This window comes from Dama dama, chromosome 23, assembly GCF_033118175.1.
Source record: "Dama dama isolate Ldn47 chromosome 23, ASM3311817v1, whole genome shotgun sequence".
In the NCBI taxonomy this organism is placed as follows: domain Eukaryota; kingdom Metazoa; phylum Chordata; class Mammalia; order Artiodactyla; family Cervidae; genus Dama; species Dama dama.
The window spans coordinates 77,738,549-77,757,784 of NC_083703.1; the positions used below are offsets into that span (position 1 = coordinate 77,738,549).

At 54.2% G+C, this 19,236-nt stretch overlaps 1 protein-coding gene and 1 pseudogene across 3 annotated transcripts; one reads left to right on the forward strand and one right to left on the reverse strand.

Moving 5' to 3' along the window:
* The first annotated feature begins 431 nt into the window (after positions 1 to 431).
* LOC133044326 (interferon lambda-1-like) lies at positions 432 to 5,318 on the forward strand (annotated as a pseudogene).
* Positions 5,319 to 9,431: 4,113 nt separating this feature from the next.
* Positions 9,432 to 18,774, reverse strand: SPATA2 (spermatogenesis associated 2). Of its 3 annotated transcripts, none has more exons than XM_061127470.1 (3): positions 18,632 to 18,774; positions 12,242 to 12,674; positions 9,432 to 11,418 (listed from the first exon to the last, which is right to left on the reverse strand). In XM_061127470.1, the coding sequence occupies exons 2-3, from the start codon at positions 12,560 to 12,562 to the stop codon at positions 10,192 to 10,194; spliced, it is 1,548 nt and encodes a 515-aa protein (XP_060983453.1). In that variant the 5' UTR covers positions 12,563 to 12,674; positions 18,632 to 18,774; the 3' UTR covers positions 9,432 to 10,191. The 3 variants fall into 3 exon arrangements, with proteins under 3 accessions (XP_060983453.1, XP_060983454.1, XP_060983455.1); XM_061127471.1 differs by having other exon boundaries at positions 12,242 to 13,346; XM_061127472.1 differs by lacking the exon at positions 18,632 to 18,774 and adding an exon at positions 18,219 to 18,559.
* Between the last annotated feature and the right edge of the window lie 462 nt (positions 18,775 to 19,236).

The window sequence follows — 19,236 nt, forward strand, 5'->3', positions numbered from 1 at the left end:
CCCGGCTCTGTCAACATGGCCCGGCGCTCTCGGCCAGAAGTGGGTGCAGAACGTGGAGGGTGATGGGCAGGAGCGTGGGCTCGGGGGCCCTGCCTCTGTCTCCATGGGGCTGCACCCCACAGGCCCACAAAAGCCCGGAGACCAACGCCCAGAGGCAGCAGCAGAGACACCGGTGGTTTGTCGTGTGTGTTAGTCGCTCAGTCATGTCTGACTCTTTGTGACCCCATGGACTGTAGCCCACCAGGCCCCTCTGTCCCTGGGATTCTCCAGGCAAGAGTACTGGAGTGGGTAGTCCTTTCCCTTCTCCAGAGGATCTTCCCAACCCAGGGATGGAACCCAGGTCTCCCACATTGCAGGCGGATTCTTTGCCGTCTGAGCCAGCAGGGAAGGTGTAATGGTTTGGCAGATGGAGGGATCTTACACAAGGGGTCATGGAGCCATACCCCACCGTATACGGCAGCTGGTGGGCAGAACACAGCGGCGGCCTTCAGTGCCCCCGGGAGGAGGCGGCTACCATTTATAGGTGGGGGGCTGATGTCAGGTGGGCCAAGGTACCAGGATCTGATTAAGCCCTGTAATTAAGAGGACTGGACAGTCATGTGAGGGAAGCAGGGGCTGGTCAAACAGGGGACGTACCAAGAGCAAGAGAGCAGCCATCTTGAGTGGCCTAAGCGTACACTCCCTCTGTGGGAAGGGCTCAGGTCAGGCCCCTCCGTCCATGGGTTGCTCCTCCAGGCAAGAAGACGAGTGGGTTGCCAGCTTCTCCAGGGGATCTTCCCAACCTAGGGATGGATCCCGAGTTTCCTGAGTCTCCTGCACTGGCGGGCGGATTCTTTACCACTGAGCCATCTGGGAAGCCTTTGGTCACAGGTGCAAACAAAAAACACGTGATATAAACGAAACCAGGCAAGGGAACCTGTCCTGACCCCGCCTTCTGGCGGGAGGCCAGGACTGGACCTCTTGGTCCCCCCTGACCCTGCAATGCCTCCCCAGTGCTACCCCACCTCTCCCGCCCCTGGGCCAAAGGAGGCAGCGGGGAAAAGAGCCTATCACATCCTGGCCCCTTCTGGTACCTGAACTGCCAACCGCGTGGCCACATCAACGCCTGCCTACGTCAGTGGGGAACTAGGTCCGGAGCAGGGCTGGTGGGAGCGCCAGTGGCCCTCAGCTCCCGTCCCCCCGCGACAGAGACTGGGCTCAGAGAAGGGCTTCTCCCGCCTAGTGAAACTGCGAGGGTGATGCCAGTGGGCCCGGGAGCGGTGGGAACTCCAGCAGATAGGAAGCAGGCTCTTCCAGGCCCTGGTGGCCGGCGGAGGCTGGGAGGTGGAGTTTGCTGAGCCCAGTCAGCCTGGAACAGAGCCCTGGGGTCAAGGCGACGGGAGCCAGTGCGGCACCTGGGGAAGCTGGGTGTTTTCACTCACATTTCAACCTTCTCATGGTCCAAAAAAGCACTCACTCAGGGTGAAGGGGAGGAAGAAGCCAGGGAAGACGGGTTTTCCTTGAGAGGCCGGAAAGCTGCAGGGGAGGGTCACACAGAGCTGAAGGCCCTGTGACCAGCACAGAGGAGCCGAGCGGAGGTAAAGCCATTGCTGGTCGTTGCGCTGCCTCACCTGAGAAGGCTGAGAACAGACCTCTGGCCCAGTCCCGGCAGGAGAGGGAAGCAACATCTTAGGGAACTTCCAGCTGTTTCCTCACACTCAAATCGGTCACTCACAGCAGGGAAGCGCCCTCTTCCCTTTGTCTGGCCTTTGTCTCCCATCATATGAGGATGCAGACCTGAGTTAGAGGCAACTCAGGCAACTCTAACACGAGGCATGGCCTCGCCGACCTGCTGAGCAGGAAGACGGGCCGGGTTCTTAACGCCTCTGTCAGATTAACCGGTCCTGGAACTGACCTCCCTGCAGAGCTTGGGCGGGAGGGAGACAGTACATGTTCTGAGGCTCTTTGGGTTGGGTTTGACATCATTTCACAGGGAGAGGACCCAGGGCTCTTTGGAGAAACCTCCGATTCCAGGACTCGGGCAGGAAATGTGTAAGGTGAACCTGGAGCCCCCATCATACCAGACGGAGAGGAAGCAAGTGGGGTTTCAGGGTCAGGTCAAGAGGACTCTGGAGCGAGCCTGAGGAAGTTCCCACCGAACAAAGATGGGACTTGAGAGTCAATAATAATGGAGTGTGTTGAAATACTTAAGATATACTGAAATCAATGAGTTCATAACAATACTTTCTAAAAATCAGTCACTGGGTTTCGAGGAGAGTGAATACGTGCATGTGTTTGGCTGAGTCCCTTCACTGTTCTGAAGCGAAACTATCACAGCATTGTTAATCGGCTATACCCCAATAGAAAATAAGTTTAAAAATCAGTCACAGTTAGGGGGTTCTAAGGCACCAGCTCATTATTCTAAGTCAAAATAAAGGGGAGGAAGTAAACATCTATCCTACTTTTCCTAAACTGTATCACTAGTAGCAAAATAGTTGATGAGGGATGTTTCTTTTTCTTTACCTTTTTTTTTAAGTGGTAGATTTATAGGAAGCTGCAAAAATAGTACAGAAAGGTTCCACGTGCCCTGCACCCAGTTTCTATCCGAGGTAACATTTTGCACAGCTATCGAGTGATATCACAACCGGGAAACTGACATTGGTACAACCGGTAAAATCCATAGACCTTGTTCCGATTACATCAGTTTTACATGATCTCCTGTGTGTATGTGTGTCCATGTATTTAGTTTTATGCGGTTTTGTCTCAGGTATCGATTCACACCGCCACAGAAAAGTTTCTTTTTATAGAAGTATTCCAGTTGCCGAACAATTAAGACTACAATTGGAGTATCTCCATTTTGCAGGCTCCAGCTAAATAATGGATCTAAGTGCTGAGTAACAGCCTTAAAGGCTATTCATATCCCAAAGAGAGAACTCAACACCATGTGCCTCCTGATGAAAAAAAGACAACATCTACGAAGTGTTCTTACAACAACAAAAAATCCAACCCACAGATGAGCAAGCCTCAAAAGTCAACTACCAAAAAGAAAAAAAAAACCAGTCAACTACCAGGTGATATAGCACATAGGATGAAGGACAAAGACTACACGATCATTGCAATTAACGCACAGCATCTGACAAAATTCAACACTTTCGTGATAAAAAAACACTCAACAAACTAGGAATAGAAGGAAACTGTCTCAACGTAATAAAAAGCCATGCACCAAACACCTATGCCACAGCTAACGTCATGCTCAGTGGTGAGAGACTGAAGGTTTTTCCCTGAGAACAGGCCAGGTGCCCACTCTCGCCTCTTCTATTGAACACAGGGCTGATAATCTTAGCCAGAGCAATTTGGGCAGAAAAAAAATAAAAGGCATTCAAATTGGAAAGAAAGAAGTAAAACTATATCCGTTCTCAGATGACATGATCTTACATGTAGCCCTAAAAATTTTACACACACACACACCTGTTAGAACTAATAAACGAATTAGTTGCAGGATACAAAATCAACACATTATTCTATATTATTCATTACTCTATACCCAAATAATGAACAATCTGAAGAGGAAATAACAAAAACAATTCCACTTACAATAGCATCAAAAAGAATAAAATATTTAGGAGTAAATCTAACCAAGGCAGTGAAGAACGTGTACACCAAAAACTACAAAACATTGTTGAAAGAAATGAAAGAAGACACAAATTAAGGACATCCTGTGTTCATGAGTTGGAAAACTGAATATCATTAAAAATGTCCATACTACCCAAAACAATCTACTGATTCAATGTTATCCCTATCAAAACCCCAATGGCATTTTTGCACAAATGGGGGGAAAAAAATCCTAAAATTTAAATGGGATCTCAAGGGACCCCGAATAGCTAAAACCATCTTGAAGAACAACACTGGAGGGCTTACACTTCCTGATTTCAAAACACACCACATACAAAGCCACAGTAATCAAAACAGTGTGGCACTGGCCTAGAGACAGACACAGGGGCCAGAACTCACCCTTACGTATGTGGTCCGAAGATCTTCCACAAGGTTGCCAAGACCACTGAGTGGGGGAAGGACCGTCTCCACAAATGGTACTGGGAAGACTGGATATCCAAATGCAGAAGAATGAAGCTAGACCCTTCCCTTGCAGCATACACAAAACCGAAAATGGCTTAAAGATCCAAATTTAGTTTTAGTCTGAAACTAAAAAACAATTCCTAGAAGAAAACGGAAGTTTCAAGACACTGGATTTGGCAACGATTCCTTGGATTTAATGCCAAAAGCATAGGTAACAAAAGCAGCGGTAGAAAAGAGGGCCACGGCGGACTTTAAAACTTCTGCACCTTCAAAGCATGCCCCATCTCTGCTGCTCAGCCAGTCTTACCCACCGGCTCTGCGTCCCTGCCCCAGTGTGAGAGTCCTTGAATCAGTTTCCCATCCTTCCACCCGCGTCAGCCTCATTTGGGAGGCTCCCCAAAGTCAGTGAGCTAAAGGCATTCCCCAGGAGTCCTAACCCGGAGTCTCTCCAGGCACAGGGACTTCTCAGAAACAAAGTTCTCTTCTGCGACTGAATTTCAGTTTCTCTTTTGTTCCCGGCACAGGCCCGGGCTCACCTGGCTCGGCGACCGGCCCCACCCACTCGCCCCTCTGCAGTCCAAGTGGAGGTTTCTATTTCCCTTTCCCTTTTCACTTGACACACATCAGCTGGGCTTGCCCCGTGAGCCTGGCTAAGAGCAGAGCCCTGGGGCCAGACAAGCCATTGGGATTTAGCCGTGGCTGCAGCTTGGCTCCTGGCGTTGGTGATCGTGACGCTGGTCCTGGCCCGAGCAGGCCCTGTCCCCACGTCCAAGCCCACCGTGGCAGGGATGGGCTGCCCCGGGGGCCGGTTCCCTTCTCTGTTGCCACGGGAGCCGGAGGGCTTCAAGAGAGCCAAGGATGCCTTGAAGAGTCACTCTCGCTGAAGAACGGGAGCTGCAGCTCTCGCCCCTTCCCTGGGCCCCAGGACCTGAGGCAGCTGCAGGTGTGGAGCGCCCTGTGGCCTCCGAGGGGGAGCTAGTCCTGATGCTCAAGGTCCTGGGGGCCGCAGCCCACTCGTCCCTGGGGGGCGTCCTTGACCAGCCGCTGCGCATGCCACGCCACGCCTGCCCCGAGCTCCAGGCTTGCATCCTGGCTCGGCCGAGGGCAGGACTCCCGCCCCGGGGCCGCCTGCACCACTGGCGGCATCTCCAGGAGACTGTGAGATGGGGTCCCAAGGCTGCCTCGAGGCCTCTGTCCCGTTCAACCCCTTCCACCTCCTTATAAGGGACCTGAGAGGTGTGGCCAGTGGAGACCTGCGTGTCTGAAGACCTGGACCCAGCCCTACGCCGTCTGGGACCCTGACCCTCTTTATTCACTAAGCCCCAATCCTGCCTTGTTACTTTCTGTCATCCCTTATTGATGGAGCTGCAGAAGAAATGTTTATTTTTCTACTTTTGTACAATATGTTCAAATAAACAGTAAGGAGTTGAAAAAGAAAAGAAGATGCAACTGCCAATTTTCAGGAGGCTGAGAGAACAGAGGAACTTGATAAACAGCAGCAGGGGCTGCCATCAGCAGAATTTAGATTCTGGCAAACTCTAAAGGACAAACAATCCGGTCTCTTCAACAAATACATTCCAAGAGGAATTAAAAAAAAAAAAAAAGAACGAGAAGTGTCCCTCCAAGGGGACAGCCTTTAGGATAAAGGTGATTTAAAGATCTATCCACTGGAGTGTGAGACCTTATTGGGACCCCAGGGCAAGCAGGTTTTCAAGTATGCAGTTAGGAGACAACTAGACCTGGGAACACTGGCTTGATATTTGTTGCTTAATTAAGGAATTGTTATAAAAATTTAAATATGGTCAGGGTATTAAAAGTCCTTGTCTTTTAGACATGCGAACTGAAATGTTCATAAATGAAACAGATGTCTGGAATTTGCTTCCAAGGAATTTAGGAGTCTGGGAAGTGGATGGACAGGTACAGAAAAAAATCAGGTTGGCGGGAAGTTGTTAACCATTCAACGACTGAAGCCCTGGGTTCAATGTACATGTGGCATCATTACTCTAGTCTGGCTTTCTTTGTAAATCAAGTTTTCTAAAATGAGCAAATGGAAAAAAAAAAAAGTGGGTTTAAGCAAGAGGGTAGTTTATTTCTTGCATATAAAATCTGAAGATAGGTGGGGCAGGCCGGTTAAGATGGTGGCTTCCTAAGCATCATTCCAGCCGCTCGCCATGCCCCCCTTGCCTTGGCCTTTGCCTCAGAGTCTCACAGAGCTGCTCCATCCCAGCCAGCACAGTCAGGGTGCGAAGCACAAGCTTCTTTCTTTGAAGGACAAGTCTTAGAAGTCACAGCATTTTTCCATCCTACGGACCAGACCTAACCATATGACCACGCTCAGCTGCAGGAGAGGCTGGGAAAGGCAGTCTTTATCCTGCTGGCCAGATGTCTAAACCTCCGGGCTTTCATCACAAGGGCAGGCGGGTGAGCAACCATCAGAGTGCAGTTGGCGATGTCTGCCACGGCTCCATCCCTTTGAGCGTGTGGGGTCCCACAGGTCGGTGCTCAGAGCTGGCAGCAAGGCTCGTGGTAATCTGTACAGCTGGTGGGCCTGGTGATGCTTAAATATGCTCGTCGTTTACATATGCAAATCAAGCAATCTGCTCAGCGTCTCTGCTCCTCTTAGATAGATACAGGAGCATCAGGAGTGAGTGTCTGACTTCCTTAGCTCTCCCAGGCTGGGTGTTCATCTCCAGGAAGCCAGGACGGCAGTGCCATTTCCTATGCTGTCGCTAAAATCAAACCCAGCACCTGGGCCTTCGTCTGGCCCAAGGCCTGGATATTTGTTCAGCCAGTGAGAGAGATGGAGAGAACTGTTCAGTCTCTTCCTGGACAGCTGAGCAGCCTTGTGGGGGCCAAGCCCCCAGAGTGGGCAGCGTGGTGGCACAGACACCCCACCAGGGCATCAAGACAGGACGTCCCCAAACCACAGCTGCTCTTACACTGCTCTGAAGATCTTTGCCACGTACGTTAAGCCAACCTTCATTATTTATTTATTATTTTCATTGAAGTTTAGTTGATTTGCCATGTTATATCAGTTTCTGGAAACTTCATTTTAAAAAAATACCTTAAATTGACTTTTAAAGTAATCTCCTATCGTTGTTATAATGGGGAAGTAATATGGTCTGCCCTGAATAGAGGGGCACTGAAGACCCAAGACTCTACTAAAGATTCTTGGCCCCGCTTTCTCTTTCTTAGAGAGAAGCTAGCATTACACTGTCCAGGATCCTCCTTGAGGAGTTTAAATGAATCAAAAAAATTTTTAATGGGATTGCTTTCTTTTTTTTAAACACAACACTCTTCACTGTTATTTAACTCCTGTCTGTCACCACTAACAATCATTTCTCCTGGAGTCTACAGTCCCACTCCTAGGGAGCAAGGCTGAACTCTGCACACCTTGGTTTCCCCATCTGTAAGATGGGATTTAGGTTGTCTTCCGGGAGGATTGAGACTGTTACATGAGATCTCAAAAGTCTCAGCGTATAAAGTGCCTGGCTTGGCTTCCCTGGTGGCTTAGTGGTAGAGAATCCACCTGCCAACGCAGGGGACACGGGTTCGATCCCTGGTCCAGGAAGATCCCACATGCCAGAGGACAACTCAGCTCCTGTGCTGCAAAAGCTGAGCCAACCCACCACAAGCATGGAAGCGTGGGTGCCGAGAGCCTGCGCTCGGCAAGAAGAGTGGCCAGCGCCCTGCCACTGCAGAGCAGTCCCGGGCCGCCCCCGATAGAGAAGGCCGCGCAGCGGGAGGCCCGGAGCAGCTGGAGGAAATACACACATCTTTTCTTTTTTTAAAGTCTGTCTCACAGAACAAGCACTCAAATGCTGCCTGTTACCGTTTGTGAATTTCATGGAGGAGAAAATGTGAGTCCTGTCACTAAAGAACAAAACATGCTTTGAACAAAAAATAAAAACAGCAAAAAACAAAAAAAACAAAAAACCCCAAGCAACCCAAACTTCGGAGCGGCAGAGAGGAGAGACATAAAACCCCAAACACTTCATTAACAATGGAAGACACTTTATTATTATTTTTTAAAGCATCTCTCAACATTTCAACTCTTGGTAGAAATCAAATGCAAAACATCTGCATTTTTAAATTAGCATCTATTTATCTCAATCACAGCAACCTCATACAATTAAGATACACACTGCGGAGGAGCACGGTCACAGCATTTCCTATTCCAACCCACGAACACAGTGTTTCCGTGACGATAACCCACACTGGACTTTCTCTTCCAGAACAAGTGGGTTATTCCTGCTTCTGTCTGCTGTGTAAGTTACGTGGCATCACGGTTGGTTAAGAGTTAGTGTAGTGCTAGAGCTGTCTGAAAATGGAAAACTGGAAAAGTCAGGACTGGGACAGGCATTGACACGTCTGAAATGTGAAAAGGAAGAACATCACAGATGGGTGCCCCCGAGGGGGAGGGCCTTAGTAATAAAGTTGGTTGAAACTCAGCTTTATATACACATGGAATATCTACAAGTGATCTACTAGATATATATATAAAAAAAGAGCCATAGAAGATTTTGAAAACCTTAAAATCTCTCAACTGAGTTGGAAGAACATCAGCAAATTCACAGTGGCCTCAGGATTCAGCCAGATGGAAATGTGCTCAGGAGCTGAATACCTCCTCCCATCAGAAAACCCACTGCATGTCAATTCCCATAACATTCTGTACATCACCAACACTTATGGCTAAAATATATTGTTAGTTCACACGGAAGCGGTTCTATTTTCAGATTCTTGCCCCGCTCCTGCTCTGAAACCCAAAAGGATAATCCGGGGTCAGTTAATTCACATAAGGAGTTTAAGGGGCCTTCGGGTTTCGAAGCGCTGAGGCTCGGCTAAGAATCTCAGGAGACGCCTGTCTGCTGGGCGCACGCCGACTCCTGCCCACTTCTAGTGCAAAAGGGTTGCTGTAGGTTAGAGTCCCGGAAACAGGTGAAGAGGAGAGGACTGAGGTTGAGGGGTGGTGGGGATCCCAAACCCTCTTCCTTCTGAACTGAGACTCGAGGAGACTGCAGCGCAAGGTCTCAGCAAGCAGCGAAGACCAGGCTGGAGGTCCACAGCGTGAGGTTCCCGACTCGTCACCGGGTGGTCAGTCTGCGGGCGCAGAGACCTCTCAGCCCAGACGAGCCCCCCGAGGTGCGCACTGGAGGTAGGTGTTGACATTGGTTGCAGGGAAGACAGCGGCTCTCCACGAGCCCAGGGGACATCATCTCTGTTCCTCCTCCACGCCCGCACGCTCCACTCGACCTTCGGGCTGCGGTGAGGGGAGGCAAGGTGGAAGGGCATGGGCCCCTCCCCTGGAAGACTAAAGAACCTGGGGCATCTTTATAAATAGCTACATCGGTAATGTTTTCACCACTTTGAAACACACGGCAAGTTGAATATTTATTTAAAAATAAATCTCAAAAATATCTATGTACAGTACGGAAAGAAAAGGATGTGCAAACAACAGAAGTGGGTGGAGGGGGTCAGTGCCGTGGTGGAAGGTCCACACTGCAGAGCGGAGGGCCAAGTTCACAGACCCCACGGCTGCGCTGAGCTTTGCAGGCAACAGCATGACATTCAGTGAATCCTGGGCTCGGGTCACCATTGACGCGTAAAGGCAGGGAAGGCAGGTGGGGGGTGCCGGCGGGGGTCCCGGTGTCTGGGGACGGCGGCGGAGGTATGAGCCAGTGGAGGAGGCCCGGTGTGGCAGGAGGGCTCATTTCACAAGCCAACAGGCCTCTAGCTCACCGCTCCAGGTGGGCATCTGGAAGCGACCCGGGGGGCCCTTCCCAATCCAAGTTGGCTTCGCCGTGGGAGTGAGTGGTCGGCAAGAGTCCCAGAGATAGAAACTATCTTGAAGAAACAATCCCCCCCCCAAAAATGGAACAGGGAGTGGAGAGATTAGCAAAAAGGAATCCCAACGGAAGCGCCACCCTCCCTCCTGACAGACGACAGAGCAGCCATCAGCTCAAATAATCTGAATCGGTAAGGGAACTCCCACGTGGGGTGGCCGGCCCCAGGAGCCCCCAGTACCCGCGTGGCCAAGGGCTGGGCCCTGCTTCTGAGATCTAGGCCTTAGCGCTGCTTCCCCGGGACACCAGAAAGGTCGGAGGCGTAGCCCTTGGAGCAGGAGGCGCGGGGCGGCGTCTATCTGTACACGAGATGGGAGAACTGGGTGGACTTGTAGTTCAGCTGGTTGTTGGGCATGAACTTGTGCAGCTCGCTCTTTTTGCAGCAGGGGTCGTAATGGTAGGCGCTGAGGCAGGCGTCGCAGGAGACTTTGGAACACTGGGTGCAGGTGTTGGCGGCCCCCGGGCGGTTGCAGAAGCCACAGCGGGAGGTGGCGGCGGCGGGCGGCTTGGACTTGGAGTGGAGGTGCGGCGGCCGCTCGAGGCCCTGAGTCTGGCCCGCGTACTTCTCCCGCAGGGCGGCCCCGTGGGCCAGGCTGTCGTGGCCGGAGGCCTTGCCGGGGAAGGCGCTGGGCTTGGCGGCCGGGGAGCAGGCCAGCAGGCTGTCGCAGCGCTGGCAGAGGGCGGCGCTGCAGGCCAGGCCGCAGTTCTGGCACTTGGAGAGGGCGGACTCTTTGGCGGGGGGCGAGCGCTTGTGGTAGCCGGCGTGGGCGTCGCTTCTCAGCAGCCAGACGTCCGGCCGCAGGGCGTCCTGCCTCCGGTAGGCGGCCCGGGGCTCCGCGTCCGTGTACAGATCCACGTCGTCTGGGCCGGGCAGGTAGGGGCTGCGCAGCAGGCCGAGCCCATTGCTGGGCGCGGGGGCCGGCAGGTCGTCGGCGCCGCCGTGCGGGGAGCTGGCCACGGTCAGGAGAGAGGGCGGCGGGCGGACGATCTCGTCCTTGAGCTCATCTCCAGGCTCCGCGGCCGCCGGCTCCTTCCTCAGGCTCAGCGAGGTCTTCAGGGGAGGCTTCCGGCTCTCCCAGTAGCTGTCGTAGGTGTCCACCGACCGCGAGGGCTTGGTCACGCGGGGCTTGTAGTAGTCCTTGGCCGCCCGCTCGCTGGCCGACTTCTGCAGCACCATGCGCGCCATGGAGGCCGACAGCGGCTCGCGGGCCTCGGCGCGCCGCCGCAGGGCCTCCGCGCACCCCCGCGCGTCCTCCGCGCTGCCCCGGCGCTCGCTCACCACGTCCAGCTCCGTGTAGCCCTTGTCCTTGACCTGCGAGTGGATCTCCAGCATCTGCTCACACTCCACCTTGGCCAGAAATAGTTCGAAGGAGACCATCTTCACTTGCAGCGTCTCGACCAGCTCTTTGAGCCTGTAGGCGGTCCCCAGCTCGGGCACGTAGCCCATGTAGCTCAGGATGGCTCGGATGTCCTCCTCCAGTAACGTCGACTTGACGTAGTACACGAAGGGGCCCGTGTAGGTCTAGGGGAGGGAAGGGCAGAGGAGCAGAGGTGGGTTCTTCTCTCCCAGACACACCGCAGAGACTGTACCCGGGCGAGGCCCACACAGTCTGCACACGAGCACGTGGGGAGCGGGGGACAGGGCCATCTCAGGGCGGCAGGTGGAGGCTACTGCTCCCCAACAGCTCAGCGCAGGGGTCTGAGGGAAATGACCCCGCGGGGCAGGGAGCAAAGCCACTGGCCTTCCACAAGGGGTGCAGGGCAAACACCAATGCAGAAAGGGAATCGGGTCAGAGGCAGAAACCCCCAGGAGCAAGGACAGAACACCTTTCTGGTATTTCGGTGAGACGTAGCCTGAACCGGGGGAAAGTCTCCTGAGCCATCACCGCCTTTGGAATGATTCAGAACTCTCGTCTCCAGTTCCTCCTCCCCCCCGCATCCCTCTCTCCCTCGATCACAGCAGCCTCCTAAAGGTCTCCCCACGGTCCACCTCCCATACAACTGCCAGGAGGAGTCTTCTCCTGTAGAAACCGGATCCCAGCCCCCTTAGGATAAATTCCAGCCCCTGCCCTGGGCTCCAACGCCCTGAGTAACTGGGTGCTGCCCACCTTTCCAACCGCATGGTTTCAGATGTGAGCTGCCAGGGTTGGGGAACCAGTGAAGAGAAGGCACTAGGCGGGGAGGTCAGGTGGGCAATTCTGGCCCTCATCTCAGAGGCAGTGGGGAAGCCGGGAGGGCCCAAGCAGAGGAAGGAGGAGATTACACGGGCACAAACCCTCTTCCCAAGATGGACAGGAAGGCGCAAGAGGGGAGAGCAGCGTGCAGGGCCCGTGCCCAGACCTCACCTTGATGCTTCTGAACTCCTTCTTCCAGGGGCAGAGGAAGAGGTTGACGCCCACCGTCTCGAGCACGCCAAAGGCGCAGCGCAGGGCCCGCAGGCTGGAGGAGCGGAGTGAGCGCAGGGAGCTCTCCACCACCTCATAGAACTGGATCAGCCGGAATCGATAAAAGGGGTCCACCTTGTGCAGGCTGAGCAGGGTGGAGGCTGCCGCCCGCAGGGACTCATCACTGCCGGGGGTGGCGTCCCCTTGGCCCTCATGGAACTGCACGTACTTCCGGAACAAGTCATCCTTGTATTTTGCATCCATTGAACTGGGCTTCCCCATCCAATCCGATCCAGGGACGGGGGCTACCTTATCTCCTTCATGGCTTCTGGGTTAGAGGCAGGAACATTGCCAGACGTGTTGACATGCTGCCTGCCTGGACCCGCAGAACACTCTGGAAGGGGAAGACGAGAAGCACGTCATTCCTTGAAATGGTCCACGTCCCATCAGTGGCCGCCGAGGCCAGGCCAGAAGCAGAGCTGGCCTGAGCTACACCAGGGCTCCAACACACTCAGCGGACAGGCGCGCCACACTGCAGTGGGAATAGGACAGACAAGGTCCTTGACTGCTGGAAAATATGATCAGGGGCATCGAACCTGATTTCATAGGGGTGGGGGTGGGTTGAAAAGCCCCTGAGAAAGTGAGGGTTAGACCCAGAGGGTGAGGTGTTGGCAGGGAGGGAGGTCCCGGACTAACACCATGAGTGCTTACTACATGCCAGGTGCCCACACATCCTAACTCATCCTGTCTTCAGCAGCCCTAGGAGGTAGGTGGTATTGTTACCGCCATTTTACAAATGGGAAAACTGAGACACTAAGGAACGCGCCCAGAGTTACAGGGCTGAGGTGAGCACCCAGGCCAGCTGCTACAAGGCCCATGCCCTTCACCGTCACACCCCACTTTCCTGAGGCCAGGAGGAAGCCGGCACGCGAACAGCAGGAAGGCTAGTGAGGCTGACGCAGAGACAGGAGGAGGGTCAGAGCACAGGGGCTGCCCACACCAGCAGGATCCCAGTCCCTGGGTCGCAGTGAGTCAGACGTTTCTTTCAAAGAGCCCCGTGAAGTCCCTGAGGGGTTCAAAGCAAGGGGGACAGAACACGATCACATCTGTAATCATTAAAAAAAAAAAAAAGGCTACTTTGGCTGCTGACTCTTGGACAGTCCCTTGATCTGCCTTTGTTTTTCTGCGGGGCAGGCGTTTTGGCGGTGCCCTGTGGCTCCTGGGATATTAGTTCCCCAACGAGGGATTGAACCCACGCCCCCTGAATTGGAAGTCCTAACCACTGGACCTTGAGGGAATCCCACCCCACCTTTGTTTTTTACGGTTCCCTCTTGGGAGAGGACAGAACCTTCTAGGCTGGAGGCACAGGATTCACACACTCTTGCCGTCTCCCTGGCCACTTGTTAGTAGAACAGGCACAGATCCATCAATATTCTTGGCTCTACGATGCTGCAGCAAACCTGTATTCATCGAGGGATACTGCCAGGGCCAGGGGAGGCAACACAGCCCACAGGGGTTACAGACAGATTTCAAAGCTGGACTGCCTGGGTGTGAACCCTGGATCTACTTCTCCAGGTTACTTGGGCCAAGTACTCAACTCAGTTTTCTCATCTGAAAAAGGGGGTTAATAATTCTTACAGTCCAGAGCTGGTAGAAGGATTCTCTGCAGTCAGTAGAGAAAGCTCTTCAGGGACTTCCCCGGTGGTCCAGTGGTAAAGAACCTGCCCTCTGATGCCAGGGGTGAGGGTTCCATCCCTGGTTGGGGAACTGCGACCCCAGACACCTCGGGGTAACCAGGGAAGCCTGTGCACCGCCACAAAGAGCCCGCGTGCTGCAGCGAAGCCCCAGAACAGTCACGGAAAGGGAAGGAAAAGCGCACTCTCCAGAACGCCCGCTCACAGCAGGCCCACAGGCACACAAGCAGGCGTGCCCAGTGCCAGCAGGGGCAACGCCTGCCAAGCGTCCTCAGGAGGTGGGATCAGAGCGAGCCAAAAATCTCCCACTGGGGTGGACATACGCTTTCACGCTCACCTGTCCTGCCTTTCCTGCCCACAAGCTCTGTGGGTGCAGAGATTGTGACCGAGTGACTCAGAAAAGGTCACAGTGCCAGGGCAGGGCACACGCTTCATAAAAACCTGCTGCTGTCAGAGCATGTGTGTGTATGTGTGTGTGGTGGGGTCCTGCTGGCTGTGGGAGATGGTGAGGGACCTCCTGCCCAAGGTCTCTGTGGTCCTCAGAACAGCCATCCCTTCCCTTTAAGGTCCACCCACACAGACCCTTCTGCCTGCTCCTCAAACACATCAAGTCCATTCTGATCTCAGGACCTTTGCACATGTTGTTCCTCTGCATGTTCTTCCTCTAGTTCCTCCTGTTGTGGGCTCACTCTCATCATTTACGTCTCAAACCCACCATCACTCCTCCAAGGCACTCCCTGACCACCCCAGCTCACTAAATCACACCTGCCTGGCCCTCGTCATCCCATTATCCTCAGGTAATCACCAGCTGAAATCATCAACTTTGGGCATTCTGGGCAGTTTGGTGGTTAAGACTCCACAGTTCCACTGCAGGGGGTGTGGGTTGGATCCCTGGTGGAGTAAGTTCTGCATGTCACTGGGTGCGGCCAAAAAAAAACTTTGGAAAATTTTCAACTTTATTCATTTACTATCTTCCCCTCAATAATATCCAGTAAGCAGTCAACCCTGCAAAGGCAAGGACGATGCCTGTTTTGTTCACCGTGATGCCTAACGCAGCACCTGGCACACAGTAGGTATTTGATAAAACAGGCAAAACGCATGATGCAAAGCACGTCAGCATTCACGATGCTCCTGTTTCTCATTTAGCTCTCCCCAGAATTCTGGAAGGTCAGCGGGAGCGGGAAGAAACCAAGGCTCCATGACACGACCTGCTACGGGGTTATGTAAGCTCACGGTTAGGAAAAGGCGGACCCCAGGTTCTGAGCCTGGCCTGACGACTGGAAAGCTATGTTCCTCCCGCCACCCCATGATTCCTGAGCTCAGCAATATGCAGGCCTCCCTAGTGCCAGGCCCCAGGCTGGTGCAGTTGGGGGGACACGGTGTAAGCAGGGGACAGGAGGGCACAGCGTTTGAAAAGACAGAGCTCTGCCCTGAATTCTAACTGAACGGGCTTACCGCTCAGTATCAAAGTATGTGTGTTCGCTTTAAAAATAAAACCGCATTGCAACCTGAGAGAAGACATCACTGTCCTTGCTAAAAAAAAAAAGAAAAAAAAAAAAAAAACCATATGCATTTACCATTTTTTTATTTATCCAAAAGAAGCTTCCATCCGGCCTCTGGCCCCAGGGACTGTTTTTTAGTACATCTGAGAACAATTTAGACAGAGCAACATCAAGCCTCCTAAACACTGCTGTGATTTTTCTCCAAAGAAGTCAGGCTTGAGCCAATAGAGACTGACTTTTTATTTTTTTCTAAACAGAGTCAGCCACCCTCAAGCTCAGCTCAGCGTCTGCTCAGTGCTGGAACCACACCACAGCCCCCACCCTTGTTTGTGGCTGGCAAATAAACAAGCAAAAGGGCTGCAAACAGCCCGGTTGGTATTCAAAGTCCTAAGTGAAGGGCGGGAAACATATCTAAGGTGAATCTCGAACCAGCCTCACTGGTGAGGAAACAGGTGAAAGAAAATGCTACAAGATCCTTGAGAAAAGGCAAGCAGGAAAGGAACAATTATCGTGGTCCTACTGTGCGCTAGGTCTCGGACTTTCCACTTTAACTGCATCATCCAGTTTAGTCCTCACAGTTCTATGAGGAAAGAAAGCAAGTCTCTGCCGTTAAACCACCTGCTCAACAGAGCCTGAAGAGGTCAGAGCTGGAATGTGAACCTGGGGCGGCAGCCCCGTGGCCTGGGGTCTTCCTCCTCTACCTCCCTCATCTGTGGTTACCATGAGGACCATCCACCAAGGGATCAGCACAGAAGCGCCCTCTGCTAAGGGCCCCGTGAAAATCAGCGAAATCCACTCGACAGCCCCAAGGCTAAACAAGAAAAAACTGAGGCTCAGAGGGGCCAACTGGAGGAGGGAATGGCAACCCCCTCCAGTGTTCTTGCCTGGAGAATCCCACTGCCAGAGGAGCCTGGCGGGCCACAGGCCATGGGCTCGCAAACAATCTGACACAACTGAGCGACTCAGCGTGCGTGTGCAGAGGGGCCAAGTCGCTCGCCCTAAGCCACGAGGATAGGGAGAAGGGGCTCGGGGACCTGAACCTGGGTCTGATGCCAAAACCCTGACTCAAGCTCTGAGCCGCGCTGCTTTCAGGCACAGCCGTCTGGCTGCAGGACAGCTCTTCTCAGAAGGGCTCCACTAAGGCAGACGCCCTATGGCAGGGCCAGTGGAGCTGAGTTCTAAAAATTTTGGTCGCAGCAAGACTCCCATCTTCTCACACGGAGCGGGACTGGAAGAGCACAGATCTCTCTGTGACGTAAGCTCGAGGGCTGAGAGGGGAGGCTGACCAGCGCCCGGCCAGTGGTAAAGCAGCTGACATCATCCCTCCTGAATTCATTTTCTGAGAATACAGGCTGCATTGTAGCTGGTCATAGCTGGTGTCTCTTCTGAGCACAGAGCCAGCAATTTATTCCTAGCACTCTGCAAGAACAACAAAAAACACGCTCTCTGCAAAAACAGCGTGGTTACAGGATACCAAGACAGCGCAGTGACAGAAGCCGTTAATTTCTCCAAGCAACCCAAGGACTGGAATGCCAAGACATGCCAGGCTGGCGGAAGGATAAAAAAAAAAAAAAGGCATGGTACCATGAACATCCCTAACAGAATCAGGTGGGTGTCCAGAGCCAAGAGACCTGGTCAGCACCTTCCTGCACCCACAATCTGGGTCCCCCTTTGAAAAGCAAAGCAATGAAGAGAGAGAGATTGCAGTCGGGAGCGGGGGATGGTGGCATTCTAATTATTTTTTAAACATCTCAGAGGAAAGCTGGATCTCTTTAAAACCTCACTGAACGGAACTGAAATGATTCTGGATAGCAAAGCATGAGCTTGGCTTTACCTCAGCTGGCCCATTCAAGCAGAAACATTCCCCAAGCAGCATCTGAAGGCTGCCTCCTCCCTGCACAGGCAGAAGCTATTTTGGGCCCGGCACTGCCCCAGTCCACAGGTTTACAGATCCCTGGTGTAGCTTCAGGCCGCTCAAGAGTTCCCTGGGCCTCCAAACAGCAGCAAGGGGAGTGCCCATCAACCCCCTCCACCTCCGCACCCCACTCCTTGGCACTCATCCCCAGGCCCCTGAGACACATTCTAGGCAACCTTCCACTGGCAGTGAAAAGACCAGAGGGTCCCCACACCCCAACCCCATCCCAGAGAGATTCAGAGAGAAGGCTTCCGACCTCTGAAAATAGCCTCAGCCAAAGCTGAAATTGGGCTTCCCCAGTGGCAGCTGCCGCTGGCAGAGGGGCTCTGGAGCAAGCAGGCTCCCCTCCCTGCATCACACAGAAGCTGGAGACTGCTATTCCCAATCTGGTAATTCCTACAGCCTCCAAGTGCCACATCAGTTGTGAAAAACACCCTAGTCCCAATCTCGGGCCCTCCCCAGGGACTGCTGCCGAATAGAGAGCAGCTGTCATTTATTGGCGGGGGTGCTTCCCTGGTGCCTCAGAGGGTAAAGCATCTACCTGCAACGCAGGAGACCCGGGTTCCATCCCTGAGCTGGGAAGATCCACTGGAGGAGGGCATGGCAACCCACTCCTGTATCCTTGCCTGGAGAATCCTATGGACAGAGGAGCCTGGCGGGGCTACAGTCTTGTGGGGTCGCAAAGAGTCGGACACGACTGAAGCGACTGAGCACGCACGCATCATTTATTGGACGCCTGCTGTATGCCAGAGGCTGTGCTTCGTATGCATCTCCCTTCATCCCCACCCCGGCCCCGAGCAGACAGTTTCACTCCCCATTGAACTAACCAGCTAACTGAGACTCAGACGATGGAGTGACTTGTCCAAGGTCACACAGTGAGTTCAAACCCCGGTCTGCCACCGGAGCCTGGGCTGAGGACCAACTGCGCGGTAACTGCCTGCGGCTGGAATCGGGGTGTCTTGTTGCCGCGACAGTCGCCGAACATGGGGTGCTCCTCCTGAGCTGCCCCGAGCCTCCCACCGCCGGTCCCCAAGAGGCTGCGAGGCAGCCCTCGGGGGAGCGGGGATCCTGAGGAGCAGCTGGGCCCCCGGAGGGCCGGAAAGGCGGGCCCGCCCATCGCCCCCTCGCCGGCTGCGAAGGGACCTCGCTCCCGGGCCGGTCGAGCCCCGCCGAATCGGGCGCCCCCTCCGCCCAGGGAAGCCCCAGACGCCGTTTCCGCCCGAGGCCGAACCGTCCTTACCCCGGCACCGCCGCCGAGGACGCCCCGGCCGAGGTGAGCAGAAAGCAGCCGCGGCCGCCGCCGGAGCCGGGCCCGGCTGGGCGCTCGGAGCTCCGGCCGGCTGCGGGAGACCGAGACCAGTACCCTGGGGCCGCGGCGACCCGGAAGCACTCAGTTCGGAAGTGACGTTGGAGGCGGGCCCAAAGGGAGGCCGGGCCGCGGCTGCGCGCTGGGCCGGGGAGAGGCAGACGCTCGCGGGAGGCGGAGAAGAAGCCTGAGGCAGAAGGGTGAGCAGAGAAGCGGCGGCGTCCCGCTTCGGGGCCTAAAGGCCCGCCGCCGCGGGTCTGGGGCTGGGACCCGGAAATAAACGGGCCGGAAGTGACGCACGCCGTCGGTCCCAGGATGGCGGCTCGCCGGGTTGTCATGGGAACCTGGCTGGAGCCCGGAGGTGGTAACTTGGAGCTATGAGCTCAGGTGGAGAGATTCGCGGCCTCCAGCTCCCGGTCTTCCCCATTATCCATGCGATCTGCGAGCTGAGCTCCTGACCGCGCTTGAGTAGAAGCTGACAGTTGGATCCCTCACCCCCATTTTACAGGTGGAAATACCAAGGCTTAAAAAAAGCAAAT